Source organism: Caloenas nicobarica, chromosome 11 (genome assembly GCF_036013445.1).
Source record: "Caloenas nicobarica isolate bCalNic1 chromosome 11, bCalNic1.hap1, whole genome shotgun sequence".
NCBI lineage: Eukaryota > Metazoa > Chordata > Aves > Columbiformes > Columbidae > Caloenas > Caloenas nicobarica.
Window position 1 is genome coordinate 20,582,494 of NC_088255.1, and position 16,203 is coordinate 20,598,696.

The 16,203-nt window shown below is 42.2% G+C and overlaps 1 protein-coding gene across 1 annotated transcript in view; it reads left to right on the forward strand.

Annotated features, from left to right (window-relative positions):
• The window catches only part of EEFSEC (eukaryotic elongation factor, selenocysteine-tRNA specific), a 111,919-nt gene extending 99,662 nt beyond the window's left edge, over positions 1-12,257 (forward strand). The window contains exon 7 of the mRNA XM_065642914.1: positions 8,887-12,257. Within this exon, the coding sequence (XP_065498986.1) occupies positions 8,887-9,071 (185 nt within the window). The 3' untranslated portion in view covers positions 9,072-12,257. The remainder of the gene's footprint in view (positions 1-8,886) is intronic.
• Positions 12,258-16,203: the final 3,946 nt, after the last annotated feature.

Consider the following 16,203-nt stretch of genomic DNA (forward strand, 5'->3'; position numbering starts at 1 on the left):
AGAAATGAAGACGTTATTTGGGGCTGATGAGTGTGTCGGGTTAGGGTGCGCTTTGGAAAACCCACCGTGGGAACTGCAAATATCCTTCCGAAGTGTGTGCGGGTTTGTGTCGGCTGCTTAAATAACGAGGTGGTTGCAGAGCAATGGCGCGATATGCAGTGGGGATTTGTCAAGTGCAGAAATCCATCCCGCTCCGTGGCTTCCGATGACAGCGGTCCATTTGTGCCCGGTGTTCAATTATTACTTTATGTTGTTGCCAAAAAAAAAGGTTAAAATGTGGTAGTTTTGTAGATTTGGGAAACTGGATAATATATCCTGGTCATCTTGCTGGAAATTGAGGAGTATAAAACAGAATGAATGGCACGCTCTCAATGCCACGTGGTAGTCTGGGTGTCGCTGGTGCAGGTTTAGGGGCAGGCAAGGCTCGTATAGGAAAATCCGGCATCGATGAGCACTCGGTAGCGCCGATAGATATGGCGTGGTCCTGTGGTCTGTGCTCCGTTTAGCAATATGAAAAATATCAGACTGAAAATCAAGACGCTGACCTCATGCAGAGGGTATGGCAGACTAATTAAAGAAAAAAATGTCTACCAATTGAGCCTATAAAACTCTTCCTGACCTTGAGAAAACTCCCAGGGAGCTGTGGGAAACTCCAGTCTGTCCCCTCTGAACTTTTGTGTGTTGTTGTTTAAATATAGTAACTGCTTTTTTAATTAAAAAGAAAAATTAGATGGCATTTCAAATTGTGTCCATGGTGCCTTGGGGACCTATTACAGTACAAATTACCCTATAGTATTTAGCGAGGTCTTGTTTACTATTGTGTGAAGCGAGGGTTACCAGTGTGAGGATGGAGGACAAGAAGGGCCCTTCTTTGAAAGTCTGGCTCTGCACATGAAAGTGACGCCAGCAATTGGAAGCAATTTGTGGAATTGTTTGATTATATTAATTATGGCACCAGCAAACAGTGCTTGGGAAACAGTTTTGTTTTCTTGCATTCTTGCTTGATTGCTTGCAGCAAAAGCCAAGATACAAAATGTGCCTTTAAGGGCTGCCGGAGAGCGCGGTTCAAGCCATTGTGTGGAATTGGCACCGAGCTTGAAAGGGTCGTGTCCGGCTTGATGTGAGGGCTTTCCAAATCCAGCCTTGGCCTGAACTTCACCCAGGTCAGCCTCCTGAATTAAAACAGCTTCTGTCTTCCTCATCAAGGAGGAGCAGCCCTTTCCCTGCTAAGTAGGAGCCCGTAATGAAATCCACGTTGTTACCAGTAGTGCCACCTCTCATAGCAATGGCTTTCAGTCCAAAAGCCTTTATAAACTTAACAAATCGATACACGAGACTCAATTCAGTTCATTGCTGAACTGCCACCTTCTGTGCTGTGGTCTGGGGCAGCCGTTCCCCAGTTTATGGGAAAACATTTTAGTAGTTAAGGATTTCCAAACAGAGTCTACCAAGCTGGGACTGTGGCAATTCCTCTGCTGCTCTTTGGTCAGGATGTGGGACAGTCTGCTTCTGCTCAAAAGTGGCTTTATGAAGTTTTTCTGCTCTCTGTCGCCAAACAATGAGTTATGGCTGTTTTGTGTAGATCCCAAATGCCACACCGAGGCATTAGAGTGATTCTCATTTGGGAGGGCAGAGTCTGCTTTCCAGTCTCCGTGGAGGTCAGTCGCTCTCCTTGGCCAACTTGGAGCCGTAGTCCTGTTAATGCTCACAAGCCAGGCAAGGTGGTAAGAGCAGATCTTGTACCAGCTGGGAGAGAAAACCGCATCTACTCTGGAGTTTGAAATATTTGAGAGAGCTGAGACGAGATGAAGAAAAAGGTGGTGTGAATTCAGAATAGAATTACTGGAGAATTGTGGAGGGATTTACATAAGTAAAAATCATTGCCTGATCTGTGAAAGTAAGGGAAGTTCAAATCCCGATCTCCTGAGGGTCACGAGGAAAGGAGTATCCCTTGTTTCTTGAGTGAATCTCTCATCAACTATTACACTGAAATTGTCTGGGTAATCACATTATGCTTGTTATCATGGTGATGGGAGCAGAGTAGATCGGCTCCCACGCTGTGCTTAAATCTTTGGCCTAGAAAGACTGGTAGGTGTTGACATATTGATGCCGATGTCGGGTAGAGAATTCCTACCTGAGCCAGGGCCTGGTCAGCTCAGGGCACGTGTCTCATCCCTGCTCTCGCTGATGCTCCAGGTACTAATGACAGGCAACGAGATGCCGAGATCCAGCGGTCTCTGGATGAGCAGTCGCCCAGTCCGCTGGATGTGGTGGGACACGACTGATGTTCCTCTTATGGTGTTGATGGGCAGAGTCATATGGTGGTGTTGTTCTTGGGAGGCTTCCAAAGAGGTTCTTTTTCCTCATCATCTCAGGGTTTATTTTTTTACTGGGATATTGAAAGAGAACAATGACCACCTTAATAAAAGCAAAAGATAGGAGTTCGGGGTATCTTTAGCAGAGGAGGAGAAAAGTGGAGTTGCCACCTTAGTAACTTAATGTAAAGAATTCAAGCACCAGGATGTTACATTTTCTGTTATTCTTGTCCTTTCTGCCTGACTGTAGAAGATAACAGGAGGGGCTGGGCGAATCGATCCTCTGATGATTTTTTTTTTTTTTTTGGGATGCTTCTGCTTTTCGTTTGAATCAGAACTCCAGAACGTCACTTTAGGGCTAATTGCATGAGCTTTTCATGTTTTCAGGGCACAGATTAATGCTAATTTTTTTTTTGTAGAACTGCTGGCATGTTTTAGGACTAGGAGAAGCAGCATGTGCTTGCTCGTATGTTGTGGTAATCGGAGAGCCAATACTTGTACCATTGGCATTCCTATTAATTTTGCCCGAACCAGTGATAGATTTATTTTTATTGTTTTAAAGTTGGTCAGAATCTGAAATGAGTAAGAGTGCTGTGTTTGAACCTTGTACCTCGCTTTGAACATAGGCAAATACGGGGTTTTTTAAAGCCTCGGATGAATATATATAACTGTTGCAAACCAAAAGAGAACCAAAAAAAATCAGTTTAACTGATATAATGTCTGCATCAGACTGTGACAGGGACGTCTCCATCCAGGGCTCTAATTATTTCTGATATTCAGGTCAATCAGCTCTTGTTCTCTGTGTTAGCAGGAGAGTTGATGCAAACACACACTCCTTAACTGTGTAATGAGGGTTCAGGCTCTGAGGGTTAAATTTAAGGAAATCCTGAAATTGTGAAAAGCAGCTGTTAGGAATAATCCATTGTGAGCGAGGATTGTCCCCAGCCCTTTGCCTCTTTTAAGTTTTGCTCTTTTTTTTTTTTTTTTCCCCTTCACTCAAAAAGAAAAAAAAAGTCTGCTTGTCATATTAAAAGGTTATGTTTGCCTTGGATAAAAATTATTTCCAGTATATCAGCTGTGCTACGATAACTTGTTTTCTGATGTTCGGTCAATTTTTAACATTTGAATGTTGGCAGGAAACAAGAAATTTCAGGTGGCTGAGTCTTCTCCCTGCGGCGTTCAGAGCAAGTCAACAGGATATTTTGTTTAGAGGAGGGAAAAACCAAGTTCAATATCCCACTGAATCTCTGCTCAGAAATTCCCGAATGGAATGGGAGGTTTGGAGATAATAGCAGCAGGTGAAGCATAGTCTAAGAACTTCTTGATATCGAGTGCAAAAAGGAATATTTTCTATTCCAGCAAGAGCTGCTGGTGTAGCCTTAATCTGTTTTTTCCTGACACAGTGATAAGAATCCTGAGCCAGCACTTTCCCAGCAAACCACGGCAGGTACCGCTGCAGGTGCCCGGTGTAATACGGTTGCTGATTTTTCTGTTGGTAGGATAAACTTTTAATTTCTACCTGACAGCAAAGTTCTTATGAATCAGTAGGCCTGAAGTCTTTTAATTTGATTCCCCCCCGTAACAGTTTTTGATGCTGTAAGAACACTGTGTAATCACCCATGCAGACACCTCCATGTTCATCAGCGCTGGTTGGGATAGTTATCAGTCAGCTTTTTTTACAAGTGTGCATGTGAGAAGGGAGTTGCTGAAGTTCAGCAAAGTAAATTATTCTCTTGGCTGTGATGGAAACCTGCCCTGCACCTATATATTATTACACCTGTTTTCAATGATGTGTTCATCAGTTGCTTAAAAATGACTCCTGTCTCTGGCTGGGTTACAAGGAGGTGCTGTAGTATCTTGATTTGCATCTACACTGCATCTGGTATTCAGTCTTGAAAATCTTCCATTCAAACACAATGTGTCATTAGCTTTGGAAGAGACAGCACAATTCTGAAATATTGAAGAGGTCTGTGGAAATAGGAAATAAAAAATGTGGAGATGGGGAAATCTGAAAAATAAAGTTGGATTAGGAAGGAGAACTAGAAAAGTCGTGAAGGGCAGAATAGCAGGTGGAATTGGGAGTCAAGGAAAAGGAGCTGGAATTGAGGAGGAAGAGCAGAGACCGCCCTTGGAGACCTTTTCAAGGAGCAAAAGACTAATAAGCAAAAAAAAAAAAAAAAAGAAAAGAAAAAAAGAAAGAAAAGAAAATGAACGAAGTAGTATGTGAAGTAGGGCAGTTATGTAAAAGGTAAAGAAGGATCCAAGCTTACAGGTAACAGTTGAAATAAAAATGTATATGGGGAAAAAGCAGAGTAGTGCTCTGTCACCCTGCCGTTGGATAAGCCAAAGGAGTTAGAAGAACAGATATTGTATCCGCTTTCGTCTTCCTTCCAGCTGAAGCAGTAATAATAAAAACAAAGCAAAAGTAAAATGTGCTGGTAATGGACACTTAGATGCTTTGCATCATTGTAAAACTCCAGGCTGCAATGCATTTAACTACTGCAAATCAGTAAGCAGTTGGTGGCTGTTTTTTGTGAAAATTGGCTAAAATATTGTGTTTATCCATTATTTTGTGTATGTGAAACTGTACTTAGGCTTGGAAAATATTTTCCCTGATGAGGTATTGCTTTTCATTTGAATTTGAAAATTCACCTCTTTTTTTTTGCATTTATAAATGGCCCAGTTTGAATTAAATCCTTGGCAAGACAAGGGATATTATACTAATAGTGTGTATCCTTATATGTTAGTTTTTACCAGTAGCTGAAACTAAAAGAATGAAGTGGATTAAACTGTTTTACAACTAGATTTTCACATCTAACCTGGGTTAGTTGATGCTGCAAGTACCTTTTACATAAGACCTATCTGGGCACTTCTTGTTACAGACATGGTTATGATGGATGGGAATGAATTTGCTAAACTTTCAAAGATCTTATGTACCTCTGAGGACTGCCCATTAATAACATTAATATATATAGGTATTTCCCACTGTTGTATGCAAGGCATTTCTTAGAACTTTGAAGTTAAAGTCTTTCTTTTTTTTTTTTAACACACCATCCTTTTCACTGTAATCCATTAGCAACTTGGCAAAATAAAGTAATTGTCCAACAGACGAAGGAAAAAAAAAAATCTATTAACATTTGCTACAAATCCGAGTCGTACAGGCAGCACTTAATTAATGGAACAGATTTCTCACTATGTATTCAAGCTAACGTAGCTATTGTTCAGGAGAGATTAGACCCTTAATGTAAGTAAGTTAAACTAGACCTCCATCTAAAAATACCCGTCATTTCAGCTATTAAAGGTCTGACGTCTTCTTCGGTGACAGATATATTTCCCTTCATTTCCTCGGTGCTGTGAAATGTAAAGTATGCGTTGTGTGTAACGCGAGAAACCTGTGGAGGTCGATGAACCCCCCCGACTGCGCCGCTCCCGACGGCGGAGCCTCCGCAGCCCCGAGACCTCCCGGCACCGGCGCCCAAAACCAGAACGGGCTGTTTGGGGGGGGCCGTGCCAGCCCCCCGACCCTTGTGCGGCACGGGGGCCGTGGGCTCCGATCACATCATTTCGATACCTTGTGAATTTAACGCTACCCGAGCTGCCTTGGGCTGCCAGCCCCGCATCGCCCTGCTGGGAACTGCCACCTTTGGCTATTTCTCTGTAAACTTCTTACCCAGAATATACCATATTTAAATCCAAATAGGTGTTCAGGGCTGCAGGTGAGGTACAACTTTACTTCTCCACATGTGCAAGTTAACGACAGGCAGAGATTGCTCAGGTTTAAATACATTTTCCCCAGTACAGCTCCATGTGCAGCGTATCCTTTTTTTTTTTTTCTTTTTTTTTAACCTCAAAACCAAAATTTTTTCAAATGTGAGATTCTTTGTTTAAACACTTCAGATGATATTCCGGGTCTGGGATGTGTTGGGCATTCCAAGAGCTCCCTGATGTCCCTGAATCTCAGTTTATTTCATCTTCGGGGCTACGAGAGTGAAAATTAAAATTTTGGCTGTGATTTTAATGCCACGTCTCCTCCCTTCCTCTCTCCTTTCCGCCAATTAGCATTTTTTTGGAAATTAGAGTCTCATGAAGCCTACGAACATAAATAGAAGTGTTTTAGGATTTGTTTGCTTTAGTTAATTTAAAGCATGTCTTTCTGAGAGGATTTAGTTAAACATCTTTCTTAAACAGTAATGTGCCAGTAACAGCAACATTAGCGATTGTGATAAGACCCAGAAAGGGAAACCAACTAGAAAGGAAAACGAAATGTTTCTTTGTGCAAAAAATAAATGGTATTCCCAGGAAAGTAGTGGAAACTCTGTTCAGGGACACTTAGGTAGGTGAAACCAGCAGAAAACATACAATGTAAAATAAATCCTGCAAAAGTAGAGCGCAGGACTACATGAAATCGCTGTTTTTATTTTGTTTTCTTCTTTTTTAACTGTTGCTATTTTTTTTTCTGGCAACACCCAAGATGTTCTTGAGCTTTCCAAATAGGAAATAAGCTGCTTTTCATGTAATGATAGATTATTTTTCATAAAGAAGATGGAGCGATTGTAAGACTAATGATATTAATGAGATTTATGCGAAAGCATCCAGTTAAAAAAATCAAAACAGCTGCATCGAACATGACTATACAATGTAATAAAACCACGTAATAAATATGTGGTCAAGCCACACCATATTATCAAGTTTGATTAATTGAACCTTACACGTGCAAAGATAGTCATTGTCAGACTTCTCAGCTGCCAAGAAAAAACAGTCTCAATTATTTTCCCAGTGAAATAATCATTACTTTTTTTGGTGTGTTCTGCCATCCGAAAAGAGAAAACGGCTGCTGCCTTGGGTGGGAAATCCAAGATCTTGCAGAACTCTGCAAAGCTGATTCTGCTTGAGCCTGGACTTCCGCAGCCTCCGTGGGAATTGGAGTTTATCGAGTCACATGCATCATGTGTTGCTTTTCACATCTCTTGTGCTCTTGCTTTTTTGCAGGGGGTTGTTTTGTTGTTGGGTTTTTCGTTTGTTTTTGTTATTTTTGCGCGGGTTTGTTATTTGTTTTGGTGGGTTGTGTTCGTTGGTTTGGGTGGGTTGGTGGTTGGCTTGGGTTGGGTGTGTTGGGTTGGTTGGGTTGTGTTGGGTCGGCTGTGTTTTCTTTTGTTGTGCGTGTGTGTGTGGTGTTTTGTTGTGTGTGTTTGGGTTTTTAAATTATTTTTACTTATTTATTAGTTTATTTTTTTTTAAGCAGACCCCTCTATCTCCAAAAGTCTCCCCGTGACCGCGTCGCGGGGCCTTAGGGCTGCTTCATAACCCTGCTTATGAAACGGCAAACGGGCAGCTCCCTGGTTTTCCTTCACCGTTGCCGTACGGTGGCGATGCCGCCACTGGGAACAATTTGCGACCCATGGGAGCAAAATGAGAAGGTGTCTCTGGGGCCGCGTCCCCGGATCGGTGCGGCTGTGCCGGAGCCCATCGCCGGTGCCGCAGACCTCCTGTCTCCAGGAAATCACAAGCGTCTCGATCTTTTTGTCGGGCTGTGATACGAGAATCCGCAGCTGAATTTTGATACGAGGGGGAGGGAAGCCGATTAAGTGTTTGAGATAAGGTTATGTGACACCACAGGTTAAAAATACCTGAACTGAGTTTGGCCGAACGCCTGAGATCCGCCGCGCAGGGATTGGGCTGGTGCTGAATGAGCTTCCAAGGAGTTTGCCGTCATCTGCTTGAAAAAAATCAATTCTTCAGGAGCTGCCTTTTGGGAGCTGCATCTCTTGTTTTACAGCATTTCTTTGGACTTTGCTATCTTGCGTTTCTTATCTAGAATGTCACCAATGTGTCAAGTTAAAAGAAAATATAAAAGTGTAATAAACTGTAGCCATTTAAGAAGAAAAGGACAAATATTGTTTTTTGGCACAAATGCCTGGAGAAAGACTAAAATTAGATCCCCAGAATCCTGCACAGCCTAATTCTGTCTCTCTTAAAAGGTGACAGTTGAAACCCTTAACAAATACTGCGTTTTAGCAAAAACAACCAAAAAACCCAACAGACAAACCCAAAATGGTATAATTTGTTCCAACCTTGGCAGTCTGCTTCTAGCAGCTCTGGGAAGCAGACTAGAGACATTCAAGAACCTTCTGACTCTTAGGACAGAATATAATTTTAGCGTTTTAACAGTTGTTTTTTGTTCATAACTTATATTTTTATAAACGTTCTTAGTGATGAGAAGAAACTTTGGGAGTTGTGTGTAAATAGTAGGAATGGTTTGCTGAGGCTCCTTTCAACTTTTGCCTGGATTTAATATTTTAAAAGCTGTAGAACGATACAGCCAGGATACTGCACCAGATTTGGGGTATCACTTTTGTTGAACCATGTTTGAAGGTTTCTTTTATTTTTCATGTGAGTTACCATATTCCAGAAGATGTAGGAATGTGACTTTCCTAATGCAGCTGATTGATTGATTTTAAATTTTTTTTTTGGTTGATTTCAGAAGTAAACTTACCTATTTTTTTGGTTTTTTCCAGTTATACCGAAATGTGATGTTGAGCATGTTTGTCACGCATCGTCTTGTTTTTTACAGATGGGCTGAAGCCAGAGACGAAGACGCTTCTTACTGTTGCCTCCAAGAAGAAATCGAAGGCGGGGAAGGGAGATACAACCAAAGAGGAGGAAAACAGCAAGAATGATTCAGCCCAACCTATTACCATCTCTCTTCTCTTTAAAAGATATGTCTTTGACACACAGAAGAAAATGATTCAATCCTGAGATAGCAAGCAGGGCCTCTGATTGCACCTGAAAGACCAAACTCTGAAATACATTCAGGTGGAACCTGGTTTTTGTCTGAACGCATTAAACCTGTTCCATCGTCACCAACAGAGCCTGGAAGCTCCTGCTGACTATGTGCCGCCTTCCAAAATCTCTGCAGTCTGGTTTTGTTGTGTTAGAATCTGCTTATTTTGTCATCTTTGCCATGTTAAATCTTTCTGGCCTCTTGGAGAACATCACCCGCCGGGGTGTGTTCTAACAGAGGTGGTTTGCTGGAGAATTGTTTGGAAGTTTCTCTTGATTTCCAAGTTTGCCACCAATGTTAATCTAAATCTGGTCAAAATGCAAATTTCACGTGACCCACGAAGTGAAGCTGATTAGTCTTGGTTTAGTTCCCCCAGCAAATTGGGGTCCAGAAAGCACATGATATAAAAGGTGAAAGCTGAAATGGGTGTTTCACGTTCCTTCAGCTGCAACTACGTGAGATGCTGAGAGATATGGGGATGGATCTTTTTTATGATTTCTGTCTAGAAATGTTTTGCATATTAAACATAATGATGTGCGTAACTGAGAGTCTTAATGTCCTGTTTGCTGTTCTAAAGGTTCAGAACCCATCTTCAGGGACATTTTTATAGCTTGTCTGAATTTCCTGCCTGTTCTGCAGTGAATCTGACTCCAGAACTGTTTTATTTTTTTGTAGTCAAAAGGTTTTTTGTGTGTGAAAGAAAAAGTTGCTCCTGGAAATAGCCAAGGGCTTTATTTCATTAAAATAATGATAGAAGATTGCAGCATAAGCCTTGTAAAATTAATATCTCCGTGATGCTTTAGAAACCATTAGTTGCTTAATAGGGATTTCATGGCTGCTTTAGTTCTTCCTCTTGATTTCAGGTCCCTGGCTCATAAAAAGGTGAGCACTGGTAATATCCTTTCTATGTTATTTACAAAGCATCGGACACCTTAACGTGAAAACGTAACAATAATTCCACAGGTATGAGAGCTCCAGTCTGGAACAGAAATTGGACTCAGGCTTGGCAGCATGGAAAGTGTTAGTTCCTGCCCTTTGAACAAAAAGTCTACTGCTTGTTGGTGTTAAATTCACTGAAGCCAGCCATGGAAGGTGACCGCATGTATAATGTAAGTGCATTAGTTGCACATGGAAGTAAATAACTGTAATAGATTGCTACGCTCCTTCTTATTAATCATATTATTGTTATATTACTAATAACACTCAGTGTTGTTAATCAAATATCCATTGATGGGCGTGAGTCCATCATGTTAACATGATCCTGTTTTTTTCAGTCTTTTCCTTTTAATTTCCAGGTAACCAAAGTGGATACAAATGGCAAAAATGTCAGCTGTCGAGAGGATATTTGCAACTGGACAGCCAAGAGACAGGGCAAGTCTGGTGTCTAAACTAGGGTGATGGTGCCCCTTTAAATCAGAACAGAATTAGCGCTTTGTGGAATAATCCCAAACAGTTTCTGCTGAGTGAGCCTCAGCAAAGCTTTAGCACATCCCTTAAGATTATGGGGTTTGCTTTCAGCGCGATCCCGGAGGAATTAGGGAGGCAACTTCAGCCATGGCTTAATGTGCCTTGTGCTGGAAAACGTGTCCTTCTGTAATGAAAAAAAAAAATGCATTTTCATCCCCCTGTCACCTCTCCTTCCCCATTTCTCTCCTCTTCACAGACACCCCCAAAGGCAGCCTTTGGAAAGAATGTTTATTATGTTGTCTTCCTTTTAAGCCTTTATCAAATTCTAGTTTGTACCCTGCACTGTTACCTCTGCTTAAGATACTGCAGTGACGGAAGCTAGAGAGACAGATGACATAGAAGGAATGCCGTTATTACCATCCCAGGTTAGTCTGAGAATTATTGGTATAAAAAAAACCCCTTTTTTAAAAAAAGAAAAAAAAAAAGGAACTTATATTTTTATCTGTATAGTTCTAATGTCCTTGTCAAATTTTAAATGGGTCACTAAATTCTGCCAACTCTGCTTGGAATTGTGGAAAGAAGAGGGCGGTTGTTGGTAGAGATGTCCTGCTCTAGGATATCGCTGGCTGCTCCGGGGCTGTTAGCTTTGCACTTATAGCTTTTTCTCATTTCTAAGGTGTTTTTGAATAGTTCTGGAGGGGAGGCTGTCAGTGTAAACAGTGGGATGTGTTTTTACAAAGCACCGTCTGGTTAATGTTTTCCCCTCTGAGCTGTGGATTGCCCGTAGCAAGATCAGTGAGTCAGTTTTTATGGAACGTGGTCCATTTGACAGCTCGTTGGTCCCAAATACTTAGTTCTGCAGCCTCTGCCTGGCTGAAAGTTCCCCTCCTGCCCAGGGTCTGTGGTTTATTTGCCTGGGGTGCTCCAGGGGAGCTGCCACAGCGTCCAGAGCTGGACCTCCACCCCTTTCTCGTCCAGTCTCCTGTAATATACGGAAAATGGGAGGAAAGTTTTTTTAAAAGTATGATTTCCAGATTAGCGTACTACTTCAGCGTCTGCCTTCCGTCCCCTCGCTCCAACACCTGACCACCTCCTCCGTGCTCTGATTTCCCATCTTTGCCTATTGCTTCTCCTCGCTCTGGCTCTGGTTTTGCCTCTGGAGAAGGCGATGTCAGGCTGGGTGCTGACAGGGCCCCCACGGCGGGTTTTGGGAGCCCAGCGTGGCGGGACTGGCCCTTCCCTGCTCCTTACACCAGCTCTTGCGTGCGGTGAGTAACTCCTGAGTACAGGCGCTTGGGCTGTGACTTGGGCAAAGGCTCAGGGACAATTACTGGTGACACAGGAGGAGCGGGAATGTGTCTGTCCCTTCACCTGCCGCCATCTCCTGTCCTGCTTGGTAATAATCCTCTCGGTAAAGACCCATCACAAAGCCCCGTCCCTTCGCTTTGCTCCCTGGGCAGAGGTTTGTGTAGGACAGAGGTACCTCTTGAAGGCTGGGGTTTGATTTTTTTTGTGTGTGTGGTTTTTTTTTCCCTATTTTTCATTTCAAAAGGAGAACTCAAGTGTGCCTGAGAACTTTGATAATAATGTGCTATTACTGCAGATCTCTGGCTGCTGTCCTGAGGCTGTTGGATACACATTTGAAAAAGGGTGAAATGGTGGAACAAAATGATTATGGGAAAATCAAAGCTTTTAAAAGACATTTGTAGGATGAACAGATGTTCAAACATTCTTTTATTTGGTTTCCAGACAGACGTAGAGACTTTCCTTTCATCCTCGTAATCAGTGCATTATGCTGTAATTTGTAAAAATGGCATTAAAAAAATATTAACAGGGTCATATTGTGATCTACTGACTCTGTGTCGTTAAGCCGTGAAGTTAAGAACGGCAACTGGGAGCAGGGGTTAAATGTTGCAGATTGTACTGTACCAGCATATATTGTCAGACCATTTTATAATGAATCCAAAATAGAATAAAGATGTAAGGAGGTTTTTTTAATACCGCTAAGGTTGTCAGTGTTGCAAAACTAGGAATTATTGTGGCTCTGCAGATGTTCAGTGAGTAATACATCTCTGGGTTTGTGAGGAGACGAGCACTGAGAAAAGCTTTGTTTTTCCAAGCCTGTTTTCTGCTCTTCCTTGGGGTTTATTTTGGGACGGCGGGCTGGCGCGTGATCTTGCCCCAGGTCCTGAGCCCGAGGGTCGGCACCTGCAGCCGCGGCAGCAGGATTCAGTAGGTGGCATCCTTTACTTGGTCTCAAAACTAAAGCTCCCCACCTAAAAATGTGGTATGTGCTGGTGTTGATAACGAGGATTTCGAACTGAGCTCGCAGCCCGTCTCTCAAGGAACAGTTTCTGTTAAAAACTACGGGGCGTTTAATGACTCAGGCAGTCGTTAACTCTGATCTTTTGGCGAAACCCTGAAGTACTGGCGTCTTTTCTGGGTCTGTTTCTGGCTCAGTTGGAAATAGCTCTTTTCCTCAAATCTTACCAATTGTGTTAATTCGTGGCAAGTACCTGAGCGTGGAAAAGTGAGCCGTCCGCGCTTGGTGTGTACAGGAGCTTTACCTGCTCGTCCGAGCAGCCACGGGGTGGCAGAGGAAAAGCGACGAGGAGCTGTCACCTGTATTTACATCTGGAAAATGCTCTGGGATCTTGTGAAACGAGGGATGAAAGGCAGCAAAGGAGCACGAATTATTGGCACTTTAAAAAACTCGTGTTTTCCTTTTATTTGAATATCCACAGTGAGGTGAAAAGCTCTTTATTTACAAACACGTGAGTTTTAAATGAACTTGCTGAGTATGTAAATAGAATAATTTTAAGATAAAGCCTAGCATGGGGAGCCTAACCTGCTGAGTCTGGAGGAGAACTGGATGATTACAGTCTGCGGTGAGGCCGGTTGTACGGGATGATAGGCATCCAGAAGGAATTCAAGGGTTTGGGGAGGTTGTGTTTAAGCAAGATATGGGAGAAAGGCGAGTAGCCTCCTGGGATTCACCACAAATTCTCCTACTGTTGTGTACAAAAACAGCTTAAAAGCATAATTCGATAGGATTGGGTCTCCACCATATACACTATGTAAGAGGAGAAAGAGGAATACGGAGCCTTTCCTGCATCTGCGGCTGCACACGCAGCACTGTTTTTAGTTCCAGTTGTAAGTGGACTTTAGAGTTTAGGATAGAATGGATTTTCCATTTCTCAGTAAGTATTAAAGTTCTGTATTTGTATTTGTGTGCTTGGTATGAGTACTTTTCCAGGATGGTATAATCGCTCTGCAAGACGGAAATCTTTGCCTTCCCCCTTGGCGTGGCTGTTGCTTGTCAAGGACGAACACTCTAAGGGTGCTCTTTGTTTCCGAGAGCCACGGGTTTCTGATAGGTGTTTGTTATTCCTTTCCTAATAAATGACAGGAGAGGGAATCCCAGCTCTTTTTTTTTTTTTTTGGAGCTCATGCTCAGGATCATCAAACAGAACTAGAAAAACCTTGCAAGATCTTGGGTAAATCTGAGCCCTACCCTGCACTCCAAGGCTTATTCTTGAAAACACGACCATCTGTTTGGCTATCAAGTCCTTGCCAGTCTTGCCTGTTCTAGTTCATATTTCTTAACCAGAAGGTAATTTGAGGTCTGGATCAAGAGCCACTAAACCAAACCACCCTGGCAGTGACTGAGGTGCCTGCTAGCGCCAGTATGTCGGCATTTTGGCTAAACTGGTCTGATTATGTATGATCTTCTAAGAAATCTAGACTGTTCATTAGCTCTAGAAGGTTCTGTTTAGATCACTTTCTTCTTTGATTGGAAGTCATGTAGCCTTTTTGTGTTTTGGTTGCTCATTCTTAGATTTCTCAAGGGCCTCGTTCATGTCAATCAGAGAGACTCCATCCTCCTTGGACCGCAAAATTGCTTTTATTAGGCTGTATATGGCCCCCATTCAGACGTGCGGGAACCAGTTCTTTTATACTGCTTGTCTGAAAACTGATATTTTAGTGCCTATAACTTCTGGCTGACAGGGAGTAATCCGTGCCCTCATGGTGAATACGTTCCCAAAACAACATTCCATAAGGACAAGCCAAAACTCAGACCCCACACACTGCTTTTGCCTAAATTTCTTCCTTTTAGCTAAAGCAAGCAATCTGTTGCTTAGTTTTCTTTCTTAAGCTTTACTTTAACCAAAACTAAGTTGAGCTCTGCACCTTCTATGAGAATACTGTTTTATTACCTGGAAAGATCAACGTATTTCAGAAGCTCTTCTGGACAATGTCAGGTCACTCAAAGATTATCTGTGTTGGTTCCCACCTGCGTTAACGTGCATGTGATTTTTCTTTACAGCAGAACGTGGATCCTACTGTCTATGAAGACATTGGAAATGGGAACAGAGTATCTGGAGATAATAATTTGAAACAGAAAAAATTACTTACTGGGCAAGAATTGGAAATAACCAAAATTCCTCCCCCCAAAATCCGAACATCTCAGATGTTTTCATTGTCTACGCATGTTTCGTAACTTCCCATCCTTTCTTACTACTGCAGGACATGAGAAGTACCCAATTTTATATTGTAGCATAGAAATTATTTCTCTCCTGGCAACAATATCCTTTCTGGTGATTGACTTCTTGGTTGTCACCACACACTGAGTCAATGACTGTAGAGAATTGAATGAATACTCCAAATTCTCTTTCCTGAGTTGGAACTGGCAATTCTAAGCTCAGCATCACCTATTTTTTGCCCAGGTGCATTAATTTGTGTTTATCTATTTTGAAGCTCGTTTGCCTCTGTTACCCACTTACTTGGTTTTGTCTGATTCTTTTGGAACTCCTTTTATTTTAAGAGTGAGGCATCAAAACCTGTGTTTTCTTAAGTCTCATCCCCAGGTGCTTCCTGACAAAGGTTATTGTAGAGTATTACACCTATGGAAAAGATTTGGAATGTTGGGCTCATGTCCCCTATTGCAGCGAAGGGAAAGGTGGGGTGGCACGAACAGACTTTTGGCACGAGGGCAGAAAGCTGCACAGCTTGATTGTGACGGCACATGAGATGTGTTTTCTCATGTACATCATTGTAGTTTCTTTTTTAGATGAACTGAGGTGAGTTTCAATTGCTAGTGAACATAGAAGGGAAAAGGAAGGGGTGATGTTATATCGTCTTGCCTTTTAAAAATTGTAGTTGAGGAGCTCTGGCAAGAGAAGCATTTTGTTTGGAGACAAATCCAAATCACTTTATACACCTCGGTGTGGGATTTTTTGTTTTGTTTTTAACTCTGACGATGGATCTGTGCTTAAAACCCCGCTAAGTGAACTATTTGGTCTCCATCCAGTTCTAAGTTGAGCTGTAAATCTCGTTTGCCGTCTGGCAAAGCGTGGCATGACTGGGCTGTTTCAGGGAGACATCTGGGTTTAGAACAGTGGAAAAGCAAAGAGGTTTGCCAGTTTGGTATTAAAAATAGAGCTGTCAGGAGCACACGGCTGGACCAGAGGCCTGGGCTTAGCCTGGAATGTATTAATATTTGTAGAGGCCTAGAACTGCTATAGTAACAATATCTGAGCACACGTTTGTTTTGTACTTCTGTTGTTATAACAGGTATATAAATGTTTAAGCATCGCAGTTTTTTAACATAACAATGTCTTTTAAAGTTGTTGCAAGATCAGTATTGAGCAAAGCTCTCTGCAGAGCATTTTGGTTTATCAGTTCCAAGTGCTGACAGCG